This window comes from Salmo salar, chromosome 04 (genome assembly GCF_965601325.2).
Source record: "Salmo salar chromosome 04, fSalSal1, whole genome shotgun sequence".
NCBI classification, from domain to species: Eukaryota; Metazoa; Chordata; class Actinopteri; order Salmoniformes; family Salmonidae; genus Salmo; species Salmo salar.
In genome coordinates this window covers 30,217,472-30,237,325 of record NC_138294.1, presented here as the reverse complement: position 1 = coordinate 30,237,325, position 19,854 = coordinate 30,217,472, and the positions used below count along the sequence as shown (strand labels likewise).

Sequence of the window (19,854 nt, the reverse complement as noted above, 5' to 3'; positions counted from 1 at the left end):
CATAGATACAATTTGGCTGCAATAAGCTTGTTCACCACTTCATCTCAAAAACAAGATATAGGAAAATGGTTTCATAATGTGCTGGATGAAGTCCCATGCTCTCTAAGGGAAGTAATCTATAGAAGATGTCAGTGTGATGGCATACCATAAATATAAACATCTTTACCATCCTTGCTCATCTCTGTCAATCGTTGCCATGGCAATGGGGGCCACAGTGATTGACCGCTCAGATACTTAAACGTCCTATTTGTACATGAAATTACCTCTGATCAATCACAAACAGGAACGTCTTGTTCCTCTGGCGGAAATGCGATGGAATTGACCCCAATCCTAGCTGTAACTTTGTACAAAAGAAGAGTAGATAATTATCCACATCTTAAAGTTGTTAGTTTAGAGGGTTGTTGCTTTACACATTTTTTTATATTTAAATAACAGAGAAAAGCAGGGTTGGGTTGGTTACTTTCTAAATGTAATCCATTACAGTTACTAGTTACCTGTCCCAAAATTGTAATCAGTAATGTAATTTTTGGATTACCCAAACTCAGTAATGTAATCTGACTTTCAGTTCATTTCTGATTACCTTCCTCTTAAAAGGCGCAGGTTAGTAGCTGGCACATCCACAGTAATAAAATCTGATTTTAAACCTAACCCTAAATCAAATCAAATGTTATTGGTCCTCCACTGTTGGAGCTAGGAACACAAGCATTTTGCTACACCCGCAATAACATCTGCTACATATTAGCAGATGTTATTGCGGGTGTAGCAAAATGCTTGTGTTCCTAGCTCCAACAGTGGAGTAGTAGTAATTTACAACAAAACACACAAATCTAAAAGTAAAAGAATGGAACTAAGAAATATATAAATATGAGGACGAGCAATGCCAGAGTGGCATTGACAAATACAGTAGAATACAGTATATGCATATAAAATGAGTAAAGCCGTATGTAAACATTATTAAAGTGACTAGTGTTCCATTATCAAAGCGGCCAGTGATTCCATGTCTATAATACATGGGGCATCAGCATCTAAAGTGCAGGCTTGAGTAACCAGGTGGTAGCCGACTAGTGATGGCTATTTAACAATCTGATGGCCTTGAGAGAGAAGCTATTTTTCAGTCTCTCGGTCCCAGCTTTGATGCACCTGTACTGACCTCACCTTTTGGATGATAGCAGGTTGAACAGGCCTTGGCTCGGGTGGTTGATGTCCTTGATGATCTTTTTGGCCTTTGCAGTAGGTCCTGGAGAGCAGGCAGTGTGCGTTGGGCAGACAGCACCACCCTCTGGAGTGCCCTGCGGTTGCGGGCGGTGCAGTTGCCATACCAGGAGGTGATTAAGCCCGATAGGATGCTTTCTATTGTGCATCTGTAAAAGTTTAAGGGTCTTGGGGGCCAAGACGAATTTCTTCAGCCTCCTGAGGTTGAAGAGGCGCTGTTGCGCCGCCTTCATCACACTGTCTGCGTGGGTGGACCATTTCAGATTGTCAGTGATGTATACTCTAACTTTAAGCTTTTCACCTTCTCCACAGTGGTCCCGTCGATGTGGATAGGGGCGCGCTCCCTCTGCTGTCCCCTGGCTAAAAACTATCTCCACCCGGCACAGCCAGAAGAGGCCTGGTTCCTCTCTAGGTTTCCTCCTAGGTTCCTGCCTTTCTAGGGAGTTTCTCCTAGCAGAACTTGCTCAGTTCTGCCTTCAGGACAAGACTCATCCCAATAAACATCAACCTATTGAAGAGGCATTAGAAGAAGACAAAAATGTATATTACCAATTGAACGACATCTATTGCAGGATAAATCAATGTTGCATTTTACTTTATGGGTTGGTTATGTAGGCTTGTTTTAACCCATTGCTATCTACTATGATTAGGCAATATCTTTGCGTTTCTGTCAGATTCAGTCATTCCAATTAATGTAATACCCCTTGATCTTTAAGAATAGGAAATATGGAACTATACCTTGAGTGTACAAAACATTAGGAACACCTTCCTAATATTGAGTTTCACCCTCTTTTTCCCTAAAAGCAGCCTAAATTCGTCAGGGCAGTACTCTACAAGGTGTCGTAAGTTTTCCACAGGGATGCTGGCCCATGTTGACTCCAGTGCTTCCCACAGTTGTGTCAAGTTGGCTGGATGTCCTTTGGGTGGTTGGCCATTCTTGATACAAATGGGAAACTGTTGAGCATGAAAAACCCAGCAGTGTTGCAGTTCTTGACACAAACCAGTGCGCCTGGCACCTACTACCATACCCTGTTTAATACCACTTACATATTTTGTCTTACCCATTCACACTCTGAACAGCACACATACACAATCCATGTCTCAATTGTCTCAAGGCTTAAAAAATCCTTCTTTAACCAGTCTTCTCCCTTCACTACACTGATTCAAGTGGACATCAATACGGGATCATAGCTTTCATCTGGATTCACCTGGTCAGTCTATGCCATGGAAAGAGCAGGTGTTCCTCATGTTTTGTGCACTCACTATGGATTAGCTGAATTGTTTGACCTGGGCATAACCAAAAAACTAAGGACAAATTAGCCTACTCTGTTTTTTGTTTATTTTTTGGGGGTCACGGAGGGTTGATTGGGCTCATTGCTTCGAGTTAAAAATAAATTTGCTCTCGGAATGGCATGTTTGGAGCACTACCGAAAAGTAAAAAACTAGATGGTAAAAGCATGTGGAAAAACTAGATGGTAATTTTCCATGAAGAAAATAAAAGCCCCACTTGTGGACTTCTGAAATTGAACTTGTACTTGATAGTATGGAGCACAATACCACGAGGGAGTTTAGAAGGGAGGAACTCAAACTTGTATTCCATAGGCTGGGATCCACGCCATGCAGCTGTTGAAATACCGCGTTTGTCACTGGCTGGCCACTGGGGCGTATTCATTACTCCGTCTCTGCAAAACATTTCTTAAACGGAAGCAAACGGAACGAAAACAGAGACCTTGTCACGTCCTGACCGGTAATAGGGGTTATTTGTTATTGTAGTTTGGTCAGGACGTGGCAGACGGTATTTGTTTTATGTGGTTGGTTGTTTAGAAGGGTGTTTGATTTATTATTTCCGGGTTTTGGGCTATGTTCATTCTAGTATTAGTATTTCTTTGTTTAGGTCATTGGGTGTTGGACTCTCAATTGGAGGCAGGTGTTTCCTAGTTGCCTCTGATTGAGAGACCTATATATAGGTATGTATTTGTGTTGGTAGTTTGTGGGAGATTGTGCTAGGTATAGCTTTTAAGCCTTACCGGCCTGTTATTCGTCATTGTGTTTTGTGTACGTGTTTATTTTGGTTTTCCCTTTGCCAATTTAATAAAAGAAGATGAGTGCACATAACCCTGCTGCGTTTTGGTCCGACAATGATTTTTCTTTTATCATCTGACGAAGAAGAATGTGACAGACCTATAGGGGGACCTGTCCAGTAGAAACTCTCATTTTGCTTTGTTTGCTTCAGTTTGGTTCTTAAATGGTAACCACAATCTGTACGGCACAAATAAATGAGAGCAGCCGTTTGAGTCACATCAATGTGCTATGTAGCCTACAGTCGTGGCCAAAAGTTGAGAATGACACAAATATTAATTTTCACAAAATTTGCTGCTTCAGTGTCTTTAGATATTTTGGTCAGATGTTACTATGGAATACTGAAGTATAATTACAAGCATTTCATAAGTGTCAAAGCCTTTTATTGACAATTACATAATGTTGATGCAAAGAGTCAATATTTGCAGTGTCGACCCTTCTTTTTCAAGACCTCTGCAATCCGTCCTGGCATGCTGTCAATTAACTTCTGGGCCACATGCTGACTGATGGCAGCCCATTTTTGCATAATCAATGCTTGGAGTTTGTCAGAATTTGTGGGTTTTTGTTTGTCCACTTGCCTCTTGAGGATTGACCACAAGTTCTCAATGGGATTAAGGTCTGGGGAGTTTCCTGGCCGTGGACCCAAAATATGAATGTTCTTTTCCCTGAGCCACTTAGTTATCAATGATTGACATAGGAAGAACAATGATTCCAAGCACCAACCTCCTTTTGAAGCTTCCAGTCTGTTATTCGAACTCAATCAGCATGGCAGAGTGATCTCCAGCCTTGTCCTCGTCAACACTCACACCTGTGTTAACGAGAGTATCACTGACGTGATGTCAGCTTGTCCTTTTGTGGCAGGGCTGAAATGCAGTGGAAGTGTTTTGGGGGGATTCAGTTCATTTGCATCGTAACATTCTGGAGTATATGCAAATTGCCATCATACAAACTGAGGCAGCAGACTTTGAAAATTTATATTTGTGTCATTCTCAAAACTTTTGGCCACGACTGTAGATAGGCCTATCAATATTAAGTGATATATATTTGCAAAAATGTCTAGAAACCTGTTTTCGCTTTGTCATTATGGGGTATCTTTTGTAGATTTATGAGGATTTTTTTTATCTATTCTAGAATTTGGCTGTAATGAAACAAAATCTGGAACAAGTCAAGGTGTCTGAATACTTTCCGAATGCACTGTAGCTGCAGGAAGGTGTTTTGGGGGTGGGAGTGCGGCATTTTTTTGTTGTGTGAGGGGCAGGATTTGTTTTTGTTGCCCGCACCACAGACGGCTATATCGGTCCGCTAATACAGGGTTAGTAAAGGCTCAGTGCACTTTTTTTTTATTCAGATTTTTCAAGGGGTGCTGCAGTACCCTCAGCACCCATACCTCCCGTGGCTATGATGGGACAAGCTAATCGCTGGTCTCGCTCTCTGTGGCAGTAGATCACACAGAGCAGCACAACGAAAGACCAAGTCACCGTGTTAGTGCTTCTTTGTCGACACATTTCCAATGACATCTTTCAGCGCTGTGCATTGAATTACCTGTGCTCAATCATGTATAACTGACCTTGTACACCTTGTTCCCTGGACACAATGACTCCCACTCACATGAATAGTAGCAGAGTGGGAATTCAGAAACATTGACTGACACACACAGACTTAATGGAGTAAAGTGCATAAAGCCATATCATTATGAATCACACCAGCCCATTCTTGTCACATGGCTTTTGAAAAGAGAAATAGTTAAAACCAACAATGGGTTGGATAGTGAATGTATTGACCAATTGCTCAGTTAACAATCAGCCAGTCATAAGAGCAAAACCAGAACAGCACCTTTATTCAAACCCTTTGGCAATATCAACCCACACATACAAGCATTTGCACACACACTACCTTGACTAACCTGTACCCCCGCACACTGACTCGGTGCCGGTACTCCCTGTATATAGCCTCGTTATCTAAATTTATTGTGTTCATTTTTGATTTTATAATTTTTCTACTTTAGTTTATTTAGTAACTCTTGTTAATTCTATTTCTTGAGCTGCATTGTTGGTTAAGGGCTTGTAAGCATTTCATGGTAAGGTCTAAAAAAAAATGTGCACCATGAATTAAGGCAATGGATCATGAGATACACCTTGCACAGTCTTCACATTTTGTTGCCTTAAAATAAAAAAAGGATTACATTGCACATTTTTTTTACAACAATTTTGGTTCCTTGGAAGTTGTGGGAACGTATGTTTTTGGTTTCCCATATTCCCTGACCGTTAAAACGTTCTGAGAACGATAGTGAAAATTTCACCTGTTCTGGTAATGTTCATTTTTAGTTTGCATGGAGGTTCTGAGAATGTTTCTCTATGGTTACCTGAAAGTTTTGATAGTGGAAATGATAGGTTATTTGAAGGTAATTAAATAACATTGAATAATACTTTTAATAACATTTCTGGCTTAGTACATTGTTTTGAACTCCAAGCACATATAGGACATTAATTTGCTTAGGCATTAATCATGAAAAACATGTATTTTCTATGGTGGCATGTTGTCAGTGGGACTCAAACCTTCTGGTCTCTTTCATTGGAATTAGTCCACTGCGCCACCAGGATGAAGCTACCATGCCATGTTTTTGTCACTCATACAAAGCTGTTCATTTTTGTCTATTCAAATGGACCCTATTTCAAAGGAAACAAGCACTCATTAAGATCACATGTGGGAAATTATTAGGCACTGCCAACACACTTAACAAGATAGAAGCTGGAGAGAGTTTTGTTGATGCTAAGAGTGGGATATTGTCACGGTTGTTATAAGGAGCGAACCAAGATGCAGCGTTTTCGTAGTTCCACATATTTATTAAAAGTGAAACTGAATGCAATACACTAATAACTTGAAAATAGGACAACAACCCGTGACGCAGAGAAGACAACGCACTACTCAAAAGACAATAACCCACAAACAATAAGAAACACCCCTACTAAATATGAACTCCAATTAGAGGCAACGAGAACCAGCTGCCTCCAATTGAAGGTCAACCCAATAAACCCCAACCTAGAAATAGACAAACTAGAACTACAACATTTTTACATTTTAGTCATTTAGCAGACGCTCATATCCAGAGCGACTTACAGTAGTGAATGCATTCAATTCATGCATGCATTCTTTTTTGTACTGGCCCCCCGTGGGAATCAAACCCACAACCCTGGCGTTGCACACACCATGCTGGCGTTGCAAACACCATGCTCTACCAACTGAGCCACAGGGAAGGCCCTACAACATAGAAATAGAAAACATTGAACACACAAAAACACCCCGTCACGCCCTGACCACTCTACTATAGAAAATAACTTATATTGGTCAGGATGTGACAGTACCTGGGCTGCAGACCGAAGGCTCTGGGCTGCAGACCGTCGCTGGAGGCTGAGGAGCGTCGCTGGAGGCTCAGGGCTGAGGAGCGTCGCTGGAGGCTCAGGAGGCACACTGGAGGGAGAGTGTGAGGAGCAGGAATCGGTCTCACCGGACTGGGAAGACGTACTAATGGCCGAGTGCTCACAGCACGCACTGGCTGTACTGGGTTATGGATGCGGACTGGAGGGGGAGTGCGTGGAGCAGGAATCGGTCTCACCAGACTTGGAAGATGCACTAATGGCCGAGTGCTTACAGCAGGCACTGGCTGTACCGGGTTATGGAGGCGCAATGTAAGGCGAGTGCGGGGAGCAGGAACAGGACGTACTGGACTGGGCAGGCGCACTGGAGGCCTGATGCGTGGGACTGGCTTTGGAGGCGCCAGACTAGTAACAGGGCGAGTGTGGGGAGCACGAACAGGACGTACTGGTCTGGGCTGGCGCACAGGAGGAAGAGTACACAGAGCAGGCACAGGGTAAACTGGGTCTTGGAGACGCACTGGAGGTCTGGAGCACACGGCCTGCACAACCCGTCCTGGCTGGATGGTCACTGTAGCCCGGCACGGGCGGAGCGCTGGCACAGGGCGAACTGGGCTGTGCTGGGGAATGAGGGCTGCCCTGCGTTGAGCAGGCGCAGGATAAACTGGGCCAAGGAGACGCACTGGCGGCCAGATGCGCTGAGCAGGCACACTCCTTCCTGGCTGAGTGCCAACTCTAGCATGGCAACGCTGAGGAGCTTGCACCGAGCGCACCGGGCTTTGAATGCGTATGGGCGATACAGTGCGCATTTCTGCATAGCTCGGTGCTTTCCTCATCACCCGCTCCCCACGGTAAGCACGGGGAGTTGGCTCAGGTCTCCAATATGACTTAGCAAACCTCCCCGTGTGCCCCCCCCAAAAAAAACATTTTTGGGGCTGCCTCTCGCACTTGCCTTTCGGTGCATATAACGCCTCATAGTATTGTCGCTCTGCCTTTGCTGCCTCAAATTCCTCCTTCGGTCGGCGATACTCCCCAGCCTGACTCCAGGGTCCTTCCTCGTCCAAAATCTGCTCCCATGTCCATTCCTCCTGCTGCTCCTTCTTTCACTGCTTGGTCCTTATTTGGTGGGTTATTCTGTCACGGTTGTTATAAGGAGCGGACCAAGATGCAGAATTTTCGTAGTTCCACATATTTATTAAAAGTGAAACTGAATGCAATACACTAATAACTTGAAAATAGGACAACAACCCGTGACGCAGAGAGGACAACACACTACTCAAAAGACAATAGCCCACAAACAACAATGAGAAACACCCCTACTAAATATGACCTCCAATTAGAGGCAACGAGGACCAGCTGCCTCCAATTGAAGGTCAACCCAATAAACCCCAACCTAGAAATAGACAAACTACAACTACAACATAGAAATAGAAAACATAGAACACACACAAAAACACCCCGTCACGCCCTGACCACTCTACCATAGAAAATAACAACTTATATTGGTCAGGACGTGACAGATATACATGTTTTTAAATAATATTCTTAGAATGTTACTAATGTTTTGTTGTGGTTTTAATGGTAAGTTTTCTTAATGTTCTGAGAACATGACTTTAAATAGAACCATGAGGAAACTGGGAAGAAAAACATTATGCAGAAGTGACAAAATTCCCCAAGAAGAATTTTTGTTTCTTAACGTTCTCAGAACATTTTGATAACATTACTTTAAGTAGATCCATGAGGAAACCTTTAGGAAAGGTTATGGGAAGGTTGTATCCAAAATAACCATAGAACCACGATTTTACCTAGCTCCAAGAAACATATGGTTCTCAGAACCACTGGGCAGGCACTGTAACTGCATTTTGATGAGGACTTGTTCAGAATACAATTCAAACAGAAACTGAAATTGTCTCCAACATGCACAATGTGTGAATCCAAAATTGGAATAGATTGTGAATAGCAGCCTAGCAGGCATTTTAAATGTCTCACACTTGTTCGCAACAGCAGGACAGAAATTCAATTTTTTCGTATATACCTCCGTATCCTGAGTGTCATTTGATTACGAAGGGGCAGAGAAGGTTAATCAACATTCCTTTGGGACTTGCTTGAGGTCATCAGACAGATGTCACCTTATTTGTGCTTCTTTGATGCCACATTTCCATCTTTCAGGTGTTTCATGTGCCATACATGAAATGCCCTGCACTGAGTCATGTAACTGACCTTGGACCTCACGTTCCCTCGACACAATGACTCCCCACTCTTATGAATAGTAGCAGAGTTGGAGTTCAGAAAGATTGGCTACACACACACACACACACACACACACACACACACACACAGAGAGACTCTTAAAGGAAGAAGAAAGGGAGTTTAGAAATAATAGTGCACAAAACTATACCGTTGTCTATGAATCACACCAACCCATCGATGTCGCATACTTTAATGGATTTTGAAAAGAGAAAGAGTTCAAACCAACAAGGGGGTTGGATAATGAACATATTGACCAATTGTTCGGTTAACAATCAGCCAGTTATAATCCACTACTAAAGAGCTAAACCAGAACAGAAACTTTACACAAACCCTCTGGCAATACCGTCCCACACGTTCAAGCATGGGCACGCACTCACGGATACACACGAATGCGCACACACATACACAATCTGGCTGGTGCAGGGCCGAACATGTAAAGTAAAAATATACATTTGACACTTTTTTAAAGAAGAACAGGACTTTGAATCACATATCTAATTCTACAAACACACACACACACATCTATAACACAATAATTGGTGGAGAATCCTAATTCATTAACAAATTGATAAATATCGCAAAAGGAAAGTGCAGCCTTTTATGAGAAAGGCGTGTACACAACAAAAATATGTGCACTATGAGTTAAGGCAATGGATCTCAGAAAGCACAGAGAGAGGGAGAATTCACAATTCAGATCCCACATCACATTTACATCACAAAACCATCATATTACAGATGCTCATGCCTGACGTTACCATCAACTCACACGATACCCTAGCGTCAACGTTCAAAACATTCAAAACAAGAACAACTTCCGTGAAACCAAACATTAACACAAGCATGTTCAAATGTCAGGTTTAAACCACCATGATTATCGTCTGTACACGTGAACATCATGTCACAGATGCTCACACTTTTACCCGGTCCGCTCAACATTCAAATGAATTAAGAAGTAAACATTAACACAGACATGTGCAAATCTGTCATTCATATCACTATCAGGTCTTGGTGAAAACGCTGCTTGTTTTCTTTCACATACTTTAGATGCACTTGATTTTGCTTAACCTACAATAGAATAGTCCCAAACGTGCAAACCTCACCCACCTGGCACTCCTGGTCAGCTAAATAAAATGGATACAAAGTATTCAAAAGAAAACAAATAAAATTGTATCCAAGGTCTGGTTACCAGTACCATCAACAGTATTAGAACCCTTTGATGAGTGACTCATCTTGTCCACCAGCCGGCTCTCTCTGTAATTGAGCCTGTGGACGAGGTTACTCAGTGCCTAATTTCCAACAAACTAATGCATAATATAACCAGTACCCTTCTCATTATAGAAAGTGCCCCAAATAGCACCCTGTTCTACTTTAGTGCACTACTTTTGACCAGGCCTATAGGGTTCCTTCCGTCAAGTATAGTTTACCACTTTTTTCTTTAATATATTTATCCAACTGAAAGCATATATATATATATATATATATATATATATATATATATTTATATATATATATTTAATATTGATCTAATTGGCCAGGTCAGTTAAGAACAAATTCTTATTTACAATGACAGCCTACCCCGGCCAAACCCAGACGACACTGGGCCAATTGTGCACCGCCCTATGTGACTCTCAATCACAGCCAAATCTGATACAGCCTGGATTCAAACCATTGACTGTAATGACGCCTCTTGCACTGAGATGCAGGGCCTTAGACCACTGCACCACTTGGGAGCCCACTTATACATTTATGCTGGCCTTCCCTGTAGCTCAGTTGGTAAAGCATGGTGTTTGCAACGCCAGGGTTGTGGGTTCGATTCCCACGGGGGGCCATCACAGGGAAAAAAAGTATGAAATGAAATGTGTGCATTCAATACTGTAAGTCGCTCTGGATAAGAGCATCTGCTAAATGACTAAAATGTAAAATGTATGCTCTGGTACTTTGGCAATTAGTATTTTTAAAGTTTTTTTTTTTTTTACCTCCCACTTTACATAAATAATCTATGAGCAGAATAACGATTTTATGTCAATTAGTCATGAAATTCATAGTTTGAATAAGACTGTTTTCTGGATGCTGTGCGGTGGCATTTTCCCTACATTTACCCCCACGTGGGCCAGCCCTCTTGCAGTTTCCGGCCAATGAGCTTCAGCCCCTTGCCATTTGAGTGACAGCTAGCAAGAATCACACACAGCAGAGCGAGAGACAGCAATGACGTGGTGCACGTATCTGCACATTTTCGGGAACCACAAAAGTACCAGAGAATATCTTTAACAGCTCTCACCACATGTGCAGTCAGCTGTCCATGTTTCAACTTGTATTTTATACAGGGAATGCCAGCAGGTTTATATGGTTACAGTTACATTTGCCGAGCGAGACCCAACACCTCGGTATACCAACGTGCAGGGATAGCACTTTCGACTGGAAGTGAAAGTTACAGATTGTTCCTTCACACTCTAGCTCCATCAGCCCCTCGCCTTCCTGCAGCTCCCCGACAGCAGCAGTGAAACTCGGGGAGCGGAATATTGCGCTCACAGTCTTCATCCCCACTGTTTAGATAGTTCTGTCTTCAACAAAAATGAAATAAAAAGCTGGCCGGGACCCACCACAACACTTAATAATCTGTGTGCAGTGGGCGATCAGTGGGAATGAAGACCATGTTATTTTTTTAGGAACGCATTATGGAATAAACAGCAGCTGTTGAAATGACAAAATTCCAAGGTGGTGTCACTGCCTTTTGAAGTCCAATGACGGATATAATTAGGATATAATTATCTGTGAATTATTTAGAAAGCGAGACAAAATAACTAGACAAAGCCAGAACAAAAAGAAAGGCAGAGAAGTTTTGCAGGTTGTGGTGCAATGCGGTCCCGAGACAAAGCAGAACTGTCTATGCCGCGACAATACTGTTCTGCTAATATATACTGAGTGTACAAAACATTAAGGACACCTGCTCTTTCCATGGCATAGACTGGCCAGGTGAAAGCTATGATCCCTTATTGGTTGTCACTTGTTAAATCCACTTCATTCATTGTAGATGAAAGGGAGGAGACAGGTTAAAGAAGGATGTTTAAGCCATGAGACAATTGAGAAATGGATTGTGTGTGCCATTCAGTGCCTTTGAACAGGGTATGGTAGTACACACAGTTTCCCGTGTGTATCAAGAATGTTCCACCACCCAAAGGACATCCAGCCAACTTGACACAACAGTGGGAAGCATTGGAGTCAACATGGGCCAGCATCCCTGTTGAACGCTTTCGACACCTTTTAGAGTCCATGCCCTGACGAACTGAGGCTGTTCGGAAGGCAAAAGGGGGGGTGTAACTCAATATTAGGAAGGTGTCCTTAAATGTTTTGTACACTCAGTGTATACAGTATGTGCTAACAGAGCAGTTGCTGGTTTGGGTGTTGCATTTGTTGCTAAACCTCCCCAACCCCTACTCCTATCCATGTGAGACATTTCTTCCTGAAGGTGGCGCTGTCATGAAAGTTTAAAGATCTCACATTTTCTGTTCAAGAGCCTCCACTGTCTTTGGCTAACAACATAGTCCTTCAACAGGACTCACCACCAAATGCAGCAACTTTACACGTCTTTAATTGTCAAATAAACTCAATCATTCACTCAATCCCAACCCAAATGCATTCTGGTAGTTGTAGTTAACTGACAGCTACTATAGGCTCCACTGATAGGATGTCTGTTTTACTGGCATGTCTAGCGGAGAAAAGGACATGCCTGTCTTTAGGAGGCTGGTGAAAGGATGAGGAGTGGCTTGGTCGAGAAGAGGCGTGGCTCGGGTGTGAAGAGGCATGACTCGGCCGAGAACCGGTGCGGCTCTCTGGCCAGGCGGCTCTGTGGCAGGGTGCGCAGGAGGGCGGAGCCACCAGCACCGGCCCCACCCCTCCACGCCCCCTCCTCTGGCACATGCCCAATAGCAGCCTTAGCTCCTTGCGGAAGGCGGGGTTCAGACAACAGTAGATGAAGGGATTGTAACACGTCGAGCTCATCGCCAGCCAATGAAAACAGAAATACAAGGCATTGGATGACTGAATGGCCTGGCTGGAGAGAAGCACCACGTAGCAGTTCAGAGGGAACCAGCATACCGCGAACACCCCAACAACCGCCAACAACATAGCCAGGGTGCGCCGACGCTTCCGCCGCTGCACAGCGAACTGTGCAGTGGTGGTGTCCCCGATAGCGTTACGGCGCCACAGGCGGCGTGCCACGGTTGAGTAGGCGGCGGTGATGATGAGGAGGGGTAGGACGTAGAGGAGGATGAAGGTGAGGAGGTCGATGCACTGCCAGTAGACGTCAGAGGGCTCAGGGAAGTCAGGGACACAAAGGCTGCGCACCTTCTCCTTACTGAGAGAGGGGGGGGTGGAGAGGAGAGAGAAGGGAGAGGGAGTCAGAAGGAGGGGATAATGGGGGAGAGTGAGAAGGAGAATGAAAGGAGGGAGAGAGAGGAGAACGAGAGAGAGCCCATAACCAGCTATAAGTATAGCACAGGGAAGAATACACTCATGAAAAGTCAACAAGAGAAACAGCAACAATATTGGAAACCCCAAAACAAAACGTCTAATGAGAAATGTAGTGAGAGGGAGAGTGAGAGAGGCTGGAGGGAAGAGAGACGTGTGAGAGAATAATACCTTGTGGGTATTGTGTACACAAAGGTGGTGTTTGGTTGATCAATATTGTGTGTGTGTGTGTGTGTGTGTGTGTGTGTGTGTGTGTGTGTGTGTGTGCCTGCATGTGTGTGAGTACCTGTGCACGAAAGTGAAGTGTTTGTTCTATCGATTTATTGTGTGTGTGTGTGTGTGTGTGGGGGGTACCTGTACACGAAGGTAAAGTGTGTGTGTGTGTGTGTATTTGTGTGTGTGTACCTGTACACGAAGGTTAGGAGCTTCTGGTAGATAGCATGAGGCAAGGAGAAGCAGCTGGCCATGACCCAGATGAGAATCACACACACAACGCCACGAGTCGGGGACATGCGGGGCCTCAGAGGGTGGAGAATGACCTGCACACACACACACACACACACACACACACACACAGTGTTTTTATCAGGCCGCATTATACACACCAGGCCGCACACATTCTCCAAGACACACACTCCATTACACACACCTGCTGCTTTTCTCTGTTACACACTCCTCCCTTACAAGCCACACTTTTGGTTTGAGAAAAAAAATCGTACTCAAACTCAGCTTGAGCTCTGTAGCCCATTGATACATAGTAGACTCATATCCAATACAACTCCATGAAAAACAACTTCATGTGAAAATCATCAAATATTCATTATATTGAAAGGATAGACTACAGCAGACGCCAGAAAATAACATACTTGTCCCTATAGCTTGGAAGCTGTCTTGTCCCTCAAACTATGACCATAAACCAATAAATGTATGTTACACCAATTGTCATGCTCCATTGAAATAGACCTTTCCCTAAAAAATGTATTTCTAAGTGGACACAACATAATATTTGGCTTTTGTTGCCTGTATCAAACTGTCAGCGTGGTGATTGGTGATTCACTAGTAACAAGCTGACAATTAGCGAGTCTATTTGATACACCTCTTGAGCTGAGGCAGCATTGCCGCGTGGACAGCTCCCCTTTGCGCTTTCGAGTGCTGACGCTTGACCCACTTTTCTAACAGCGTTCCTTTACAGATTTTATTTTACTAGACTAAGCAAACTGCAACACTTTAATTAGACGAAGCACATACACGACATTCACGATATTCACCTATTGTATGCATGACTGTTAGCCTACCTGGCGTCTGTCCAGCGCGATTGCCGTGAGAGTGAGTGTGGATACGTGCAGGGAGCAGTACTGGACGAACCGGCTGATGTGGCACATACCCTTCCCGAACCCCCAGCTGCTGTTCACAAAGCGAACCTGAGGGAGACCACACAGGCATGTTGTCGAGGGCGTTTTTTACTGGCATGATGGAGTGATGAAAAGCTGGAGCTTTCCTATCCATACGCGTAATAGATCGATTTAACACTGACAGATCACCCTCACTCTCATCCAAACCATCGGTGAATAATTGGTTAAAAGGGATTTAAAAACCCATTCCTTCTTCCCCTTCCTGAGATAATCACATGATGAAAAAAAGGTAACAATAAAAGATTACATTTTTATACCGCAAGAATCTCAAAGACGCTCTTAAAACAACAAAAAAATTAAGGTAGGTGTGTGTGTGTGTGTGTGTGTGTGTGTGTGGTGGACGGTGTGTGATCTGTGACGTTTGTTGTGCCTGTGTCCGAATCGCACCAAAGTAAAGGGCATGTTGAGCAGCGTGATGAGAATGTCTGCCACCGCAAGGTTAATGATGAACAGGCTCGTGGCGGAGTGCATCCGCTTGTTCTTGATCACCACATGGCACACCAGCGTGTTTCCGAACAGCGAGATGACGATGATGAAAGAGTAAGCCACGACCAGTAGGGATTTCACGGTCCCGTTCTGGGACTCTCCCCCGTAGCGCTTTTTACCCGCCATGGAGCGCCAGTCCGCGAGCGTGCCCTCATCCAGGTCCAGCGAGAAGACATTTGTCCGGTTGGACGTGTGCGGGTCTGACAGGTTCAACAGCCCTTCTGCATCCAGAAATAGAACCCCGCCGATAACGGTTGAGTTGTTGTATTCCCGGGTCCCCAACCCGTCCGGGCTGGCGGCCAAATAGGTGAGGGACAGCCACAGACACGCACCTCGCATGTCTGCGGGTGATTGGGACTTCCAATCACCGGACTTCCTCGAGCGCATCAGTAGCGGCGTGAGGAGAGGGGGACATTGCTTTCTCTGTGCAGATACTGGAGGAGATGTAATGCGCGCGATGTGTTGTCCGCACTTTTAAACTGGTGCTGCATGCGCGCGCAGTGTGTGTGTGTTTGTGTCAGATATTGGCGGCTCAATGCTTGTTTGTTCACGCTGAGAGAGAAGAGACAGATGGAGATCAAAGTATGAACGCTTACATGTTTACTTTTACAATGATCGATGAGGTACAGTAGTGTTCTGTGAAACTCTTTGTTGCTCATGGTCTGATAAAACAGCTCTAGCTCTTTCACCTTTCACCGCCGATGCGGAAGTGCAGTAGATTGAGAGACATCCAATGCAAAAAAAAATATCTCTAGTTCAAACTGACATATTTATATGGGGATTGTTTTATTATTCGAATTAAATTTCCGCGGTGCGCGGACATCGACTCTTGGGGGGTTTAAGCTGGTTGCGGAATCTCTGCCCTCCTCTCCTGATCGTGTAACTTGATTACTAAGGGGCAGAAAAGGTTAATTTCCTTTCTTTGCAGTGACCGAAGGCCCAGGTTTGTCTCTGTCTCTCTCGCTCTCAATTCAATTTCAATTCAAAGGGATTTATTGGCATGGGAAACATAGATAAACAAAGGTGAAATAAACAATCAAACATGAACAGTAAACATTAAACTCACAAAAGTGTCAAGGAATAGAGACATGTCGATTGTCATAATATGGCTATGTACAGTGTTATAACAATGTGTAAATAGTTAAAGTACAAAAGGGAAAATAAATAAACATAAATATGGGTTGTATTTACAATGGTGTTTGTTCTTCACTGGTTGCCCTTTTCTTGTAGCAACAGGTCACAAATATTGCTGCTGCGATGGCTCACTGGTATTTCACCCAATATATATGGAAGTTTATCAAAAAAAAAATGTTTTCGAATTCTTTGTGGGTCTGTGTAATCTGAGGGAAATGTGTCTAATATGGTCATACATTTGGCAGGAGGTTTGGAAGTGCAGCTCAGTTTCCACCTCTCTCTCTCGCTTGTTAGAAAGATTCTGAATTATTAAAATGCAATTTCATTAAAATTCAAAGCACCCCTAGGCAGAGAACTTGATCGCTAATCGCAATTAATTCAGCAAGATTTATTGGCCACCCATTTATTATGATTGAGACAGCCCACCCACACACGCACGTAAAGTGTTAAACATCGTCTGTCAGCGAGCCGGATTCAATGGCAGGGATCATCAATTAGATTCAGCCACGGGAGGATTTGTTTCTTGAGCAGATGGTCAGGGAGCCGGAACATAATTACAAATAATTTGGAGACTGCAAAATGACCGCAAGAAGCCCAAACAGATTTGACTAAAACATAATAATGTCAAACCTTGCTTACACGTGCAGTATACTATCACATACACTGAGTGTACAAAACATTAGGAACACCTTCCTAATATTAAGTTGCACCCCCCTTTGCCCTCAGAACAGCCTCAATTTGTCGGGACATGGACTCTACAATGTGTACAAAGTATTCCACAGGGATGCTGGCCCATGTTAATTCCAATGCTTCACGCATTTGTGTCAAGTTGGCTAGATATCCTTTGGATGGTGGACCATTCTTGATACACACAGGAAACTGTTGAGCATGAAAAACCCAGCACGTTACAGTTAAACAATCCTTATTTAACCGGGTCCTACCCTTCATCTACACTTATTGAAGTGCATTCAACAAGTGACATCAATAAGGAATCATAACTTTCACCTGAATTCACCCGATCAGTCTGATTTGCTGTTGTTTTCACAATATTTTATGTCCAAAAAAGGTGCATAAAATGCATTTATCTGCCGGTAAACTCTGCATGTCTTGGTGGTAGAAAAACGTAAAATATTACCGGTTGACTTCAGGTTTAGCCTACTAACAACCAGGTTTCCATCCAACCTTTTTATTCAAGTAATGTCGGATAAACAAGGTGGCATATTTTGTGTCAGTAAAATCTATAAGTGTAATGTCATTGGAAATGCTTTTATTCGCAAATAGTGATATAACAACCATCATATCGAAGTAAACTTGAAGTCACCGTTGACATGTTTGTGACTCGTCAGGAAAGAACGTTTATTTGGTTACAGATTAAATAAATTACGATGAACTTCACAGGGTGTTGAAAGTGCAAGGTAATGAGCTTGATGCTGCTTTCAAATAAATATCGAGGGTCTTAATCTGGTGACATGATCATCGATGTTTGGCTCCATTTGACAAATTAAAAATAATCTCGCTCTTTAGTCCCTAATAATCTCATCATGTAGACCAGGGGTCGTCCTACTCAACTCTCTGGTCTAAATCAGTCCCAAATTTGAAGGGAACAATGGAAGAAATGCAGTGGCACTGGCTTTGGGGTCCAGAGTTGAGTTTGAGGGATGTAGGCTATATGTGCGCTCTAGCCAACAGCACTGTATCTTCGCACTGTTGGCTAGAGCGTGCATGCCAATACCCGGAGTGGGCACACTCGCTATATAACACAAACGTTTTTTTTTTGTGAGAAAACCATCAGTAGAGTTGAAAATGCGATGGAAACCCATTTAACTTCTATTTTTTATTCGGTACATTGAAATGTAAACACAAAATGTATTTTTATGTCCACAGTCTTTTATCTTCAACATGTCAATTTGATGGAAACATGTTTGGTGGGAAAATACAAATATTTTTTTAATGCGGATTTTAGAATATTCGCATGAAAATCTGTCGCCAATTGGATGGAAACCTAGCTACCAATACAATTTTTCCCCAACCCTTTCCTCACAATTATCGCTTCTTTTGCCATTTTAACATTTTACCAACAAATTTGCGGTGTCAATCTGGCCTGTCATTAGTTTTCTTATGCGTCAAGTAAAATTCATGAGCATGAAATGGTTGGATGGAAACTTGGTTAGAAGCTAGATTTCCATCTAATTGGCAACAGATTTTCATGCGATTATTCTCAAATCTGCATAAAAACAACATGCGCATTTTCCCACCAAAGATGTGTTTCCATCAAATTGACTTGTTGCGGATAACAGGCTGTGGATGATGAAGTAGTGCACATAAAAATACCTTTTGTGGTTAAATTTCCATGTACCGAATACAAAATACAAGTTAAATGGGACATCACATTTTCAACTCTACTGATGGTTTTCTTATTTAAAAAAATTGTGTTTTATAGGTAGTGTGCCTACTCTGGTATTGGCACTTGCGCTCTAGCCAACAGCTTGCAGATACAGTGCAGGTATAGCCTACATCAGAGATGGGCAACTGGTGGCTCCCCTTTTGAAGGCCCCCTGGCGGCTTCCCTTTAGAAGTGCCATTTGGGACGCACAAATTGACATTAATCACCTAAAGTGTAAACACGTGGGAAAAAGCGGAGGATTACTGAAAACGCCTTCCAAGTGCCGGGAAAATTTAAAAAGTAGGGTATGCGAAGGTGTGACGCACGACTGCACGGCATCCAATTCATGGCCAGTAAAGCAAAGGCTCAATTAGACCTGGAATAAATGTTAACCTAATTATGTAAATTACACGACTGACAGCAGTAGTCATAATAAGTGTGTGCGTGTGTTTGCGTGCGAATGTGTGTGTGTGTGTGTGTAGGGGTGTGTGTTTATCGAGGGGACTGAGGTGAACTGCGTCCCTTGCAATTTTCTCCTGCTCTGAGAAATGTAATTTCAGCCAGAGATACTTAATTAGAGAATCAGAGATAGAGATAATAACCACAGCAGGACAGTGTAAACTAAGCCACCCAGCGGTGTGTCACGGTTGTCGTATGATGAAGGAGCGGACCAAAGCGCAGCGTGTGTATCGTTCCACATTTTCTTTATTAAACTGTGAAACTATGCAATACATACAAATAAACTAATAAACAAAACAACAAACCGTGACGAAGAGGTGCTGTCACGCCCTGACCTGAGAGAGCCTTTTTTATGTCTCTATTTAGGTTTGGTCAGGGTGTGATTTGGGTGGGCATTCTATGTCCTTTTTTCTATGCTTTGTATTTCTTTGTTCTGGCCTGGTATGGCTCACAATCAGGTTCAGCTGTACATCGTTGTCACTGATTGGGAGTCATACTTAGGCAGCCTGTTTTCCTTTGGGCTTTGTGTGTGGTTATTTTCTGTTTAGTGTTTTGCAGCTGATGGGACTGTTCGGTTGTTCTTTTGTTTTGCTTGTCGGAT

At 43.3% G+C, this 19,854-nt stretch overlaps 2 protein-coding genes and 1 long non-coding RNA gene across 3 annotated transcripts in view; 1 reads left to right on the top strand and 2 right to left on the bottom strand.

The window, feature by feature from the left end:
* LOC106602686 (cyclin-dependent kinase 2-associated protein 2) overlaps positions 1–19,854 on the bottom strand; it is a 299,328-nt gene that overhangs the window by 213,301 nt on the left and 66,173 nt on the right. The gene's annotated exons all lie outside the window — the stretch shown is intronic.
* On the top strand, positions 1,052–3,327 carry LOC106602704 (uncharacterized). Its single transcript, XR_006769571.2, has 2 exons — positions 1,052–1,325; positions 1,525–3,327. It is a non-coding gene; the product is annotated as an uncharacterized LOC106602704 (long non-coding RNA).
* On the bottom strand, positions 10,440–15,745 carry LOC106602682 (G-protein coupled receptor 83). The gene is made up of 4 exons (XM_014195443.3): positions 15,179–15,745; positions 14,675–14,800; positions 13,785–13,918; positions 10,440–13,266 (listed from the first exon to the last, which is right to left on the bottom strand). The coding sequence occupies exons 1-4, from the start codon at positions 15,662–15,664 to the stop codon at positions 12,564–12,566; spliced, it is 1,449 nt and encodes a 482-aa protein (XP_014050918.1). The 5' UTR covers positions 15,665–15,745; the 3' UTR covers positions 10,440–12,563.

Coding starts and splice junctions, on each gene's coding strand:
- LOC106602682 (XM_014195443.3), bottom strand. CDS start 15,664: ATGCGCTCGAGGAAGTCCGGTGATTGGAAGTCCCAATCACCCGCAGAC. Junction 14,801..15,178: donor TCAACATGCCCTTTACTTTG/GTGCGATTCGGA, acceptor GGTCTCCCTCAG/GTTCGCTTTGTGAACAGCAG. Junction 13,267..13,784: donor CTCCTAACCTTCGTGTACAG/GTACACACACAC, acceptor CCCCTCTCTCAG/TAAGGAGAAGGTGCGCAGCC.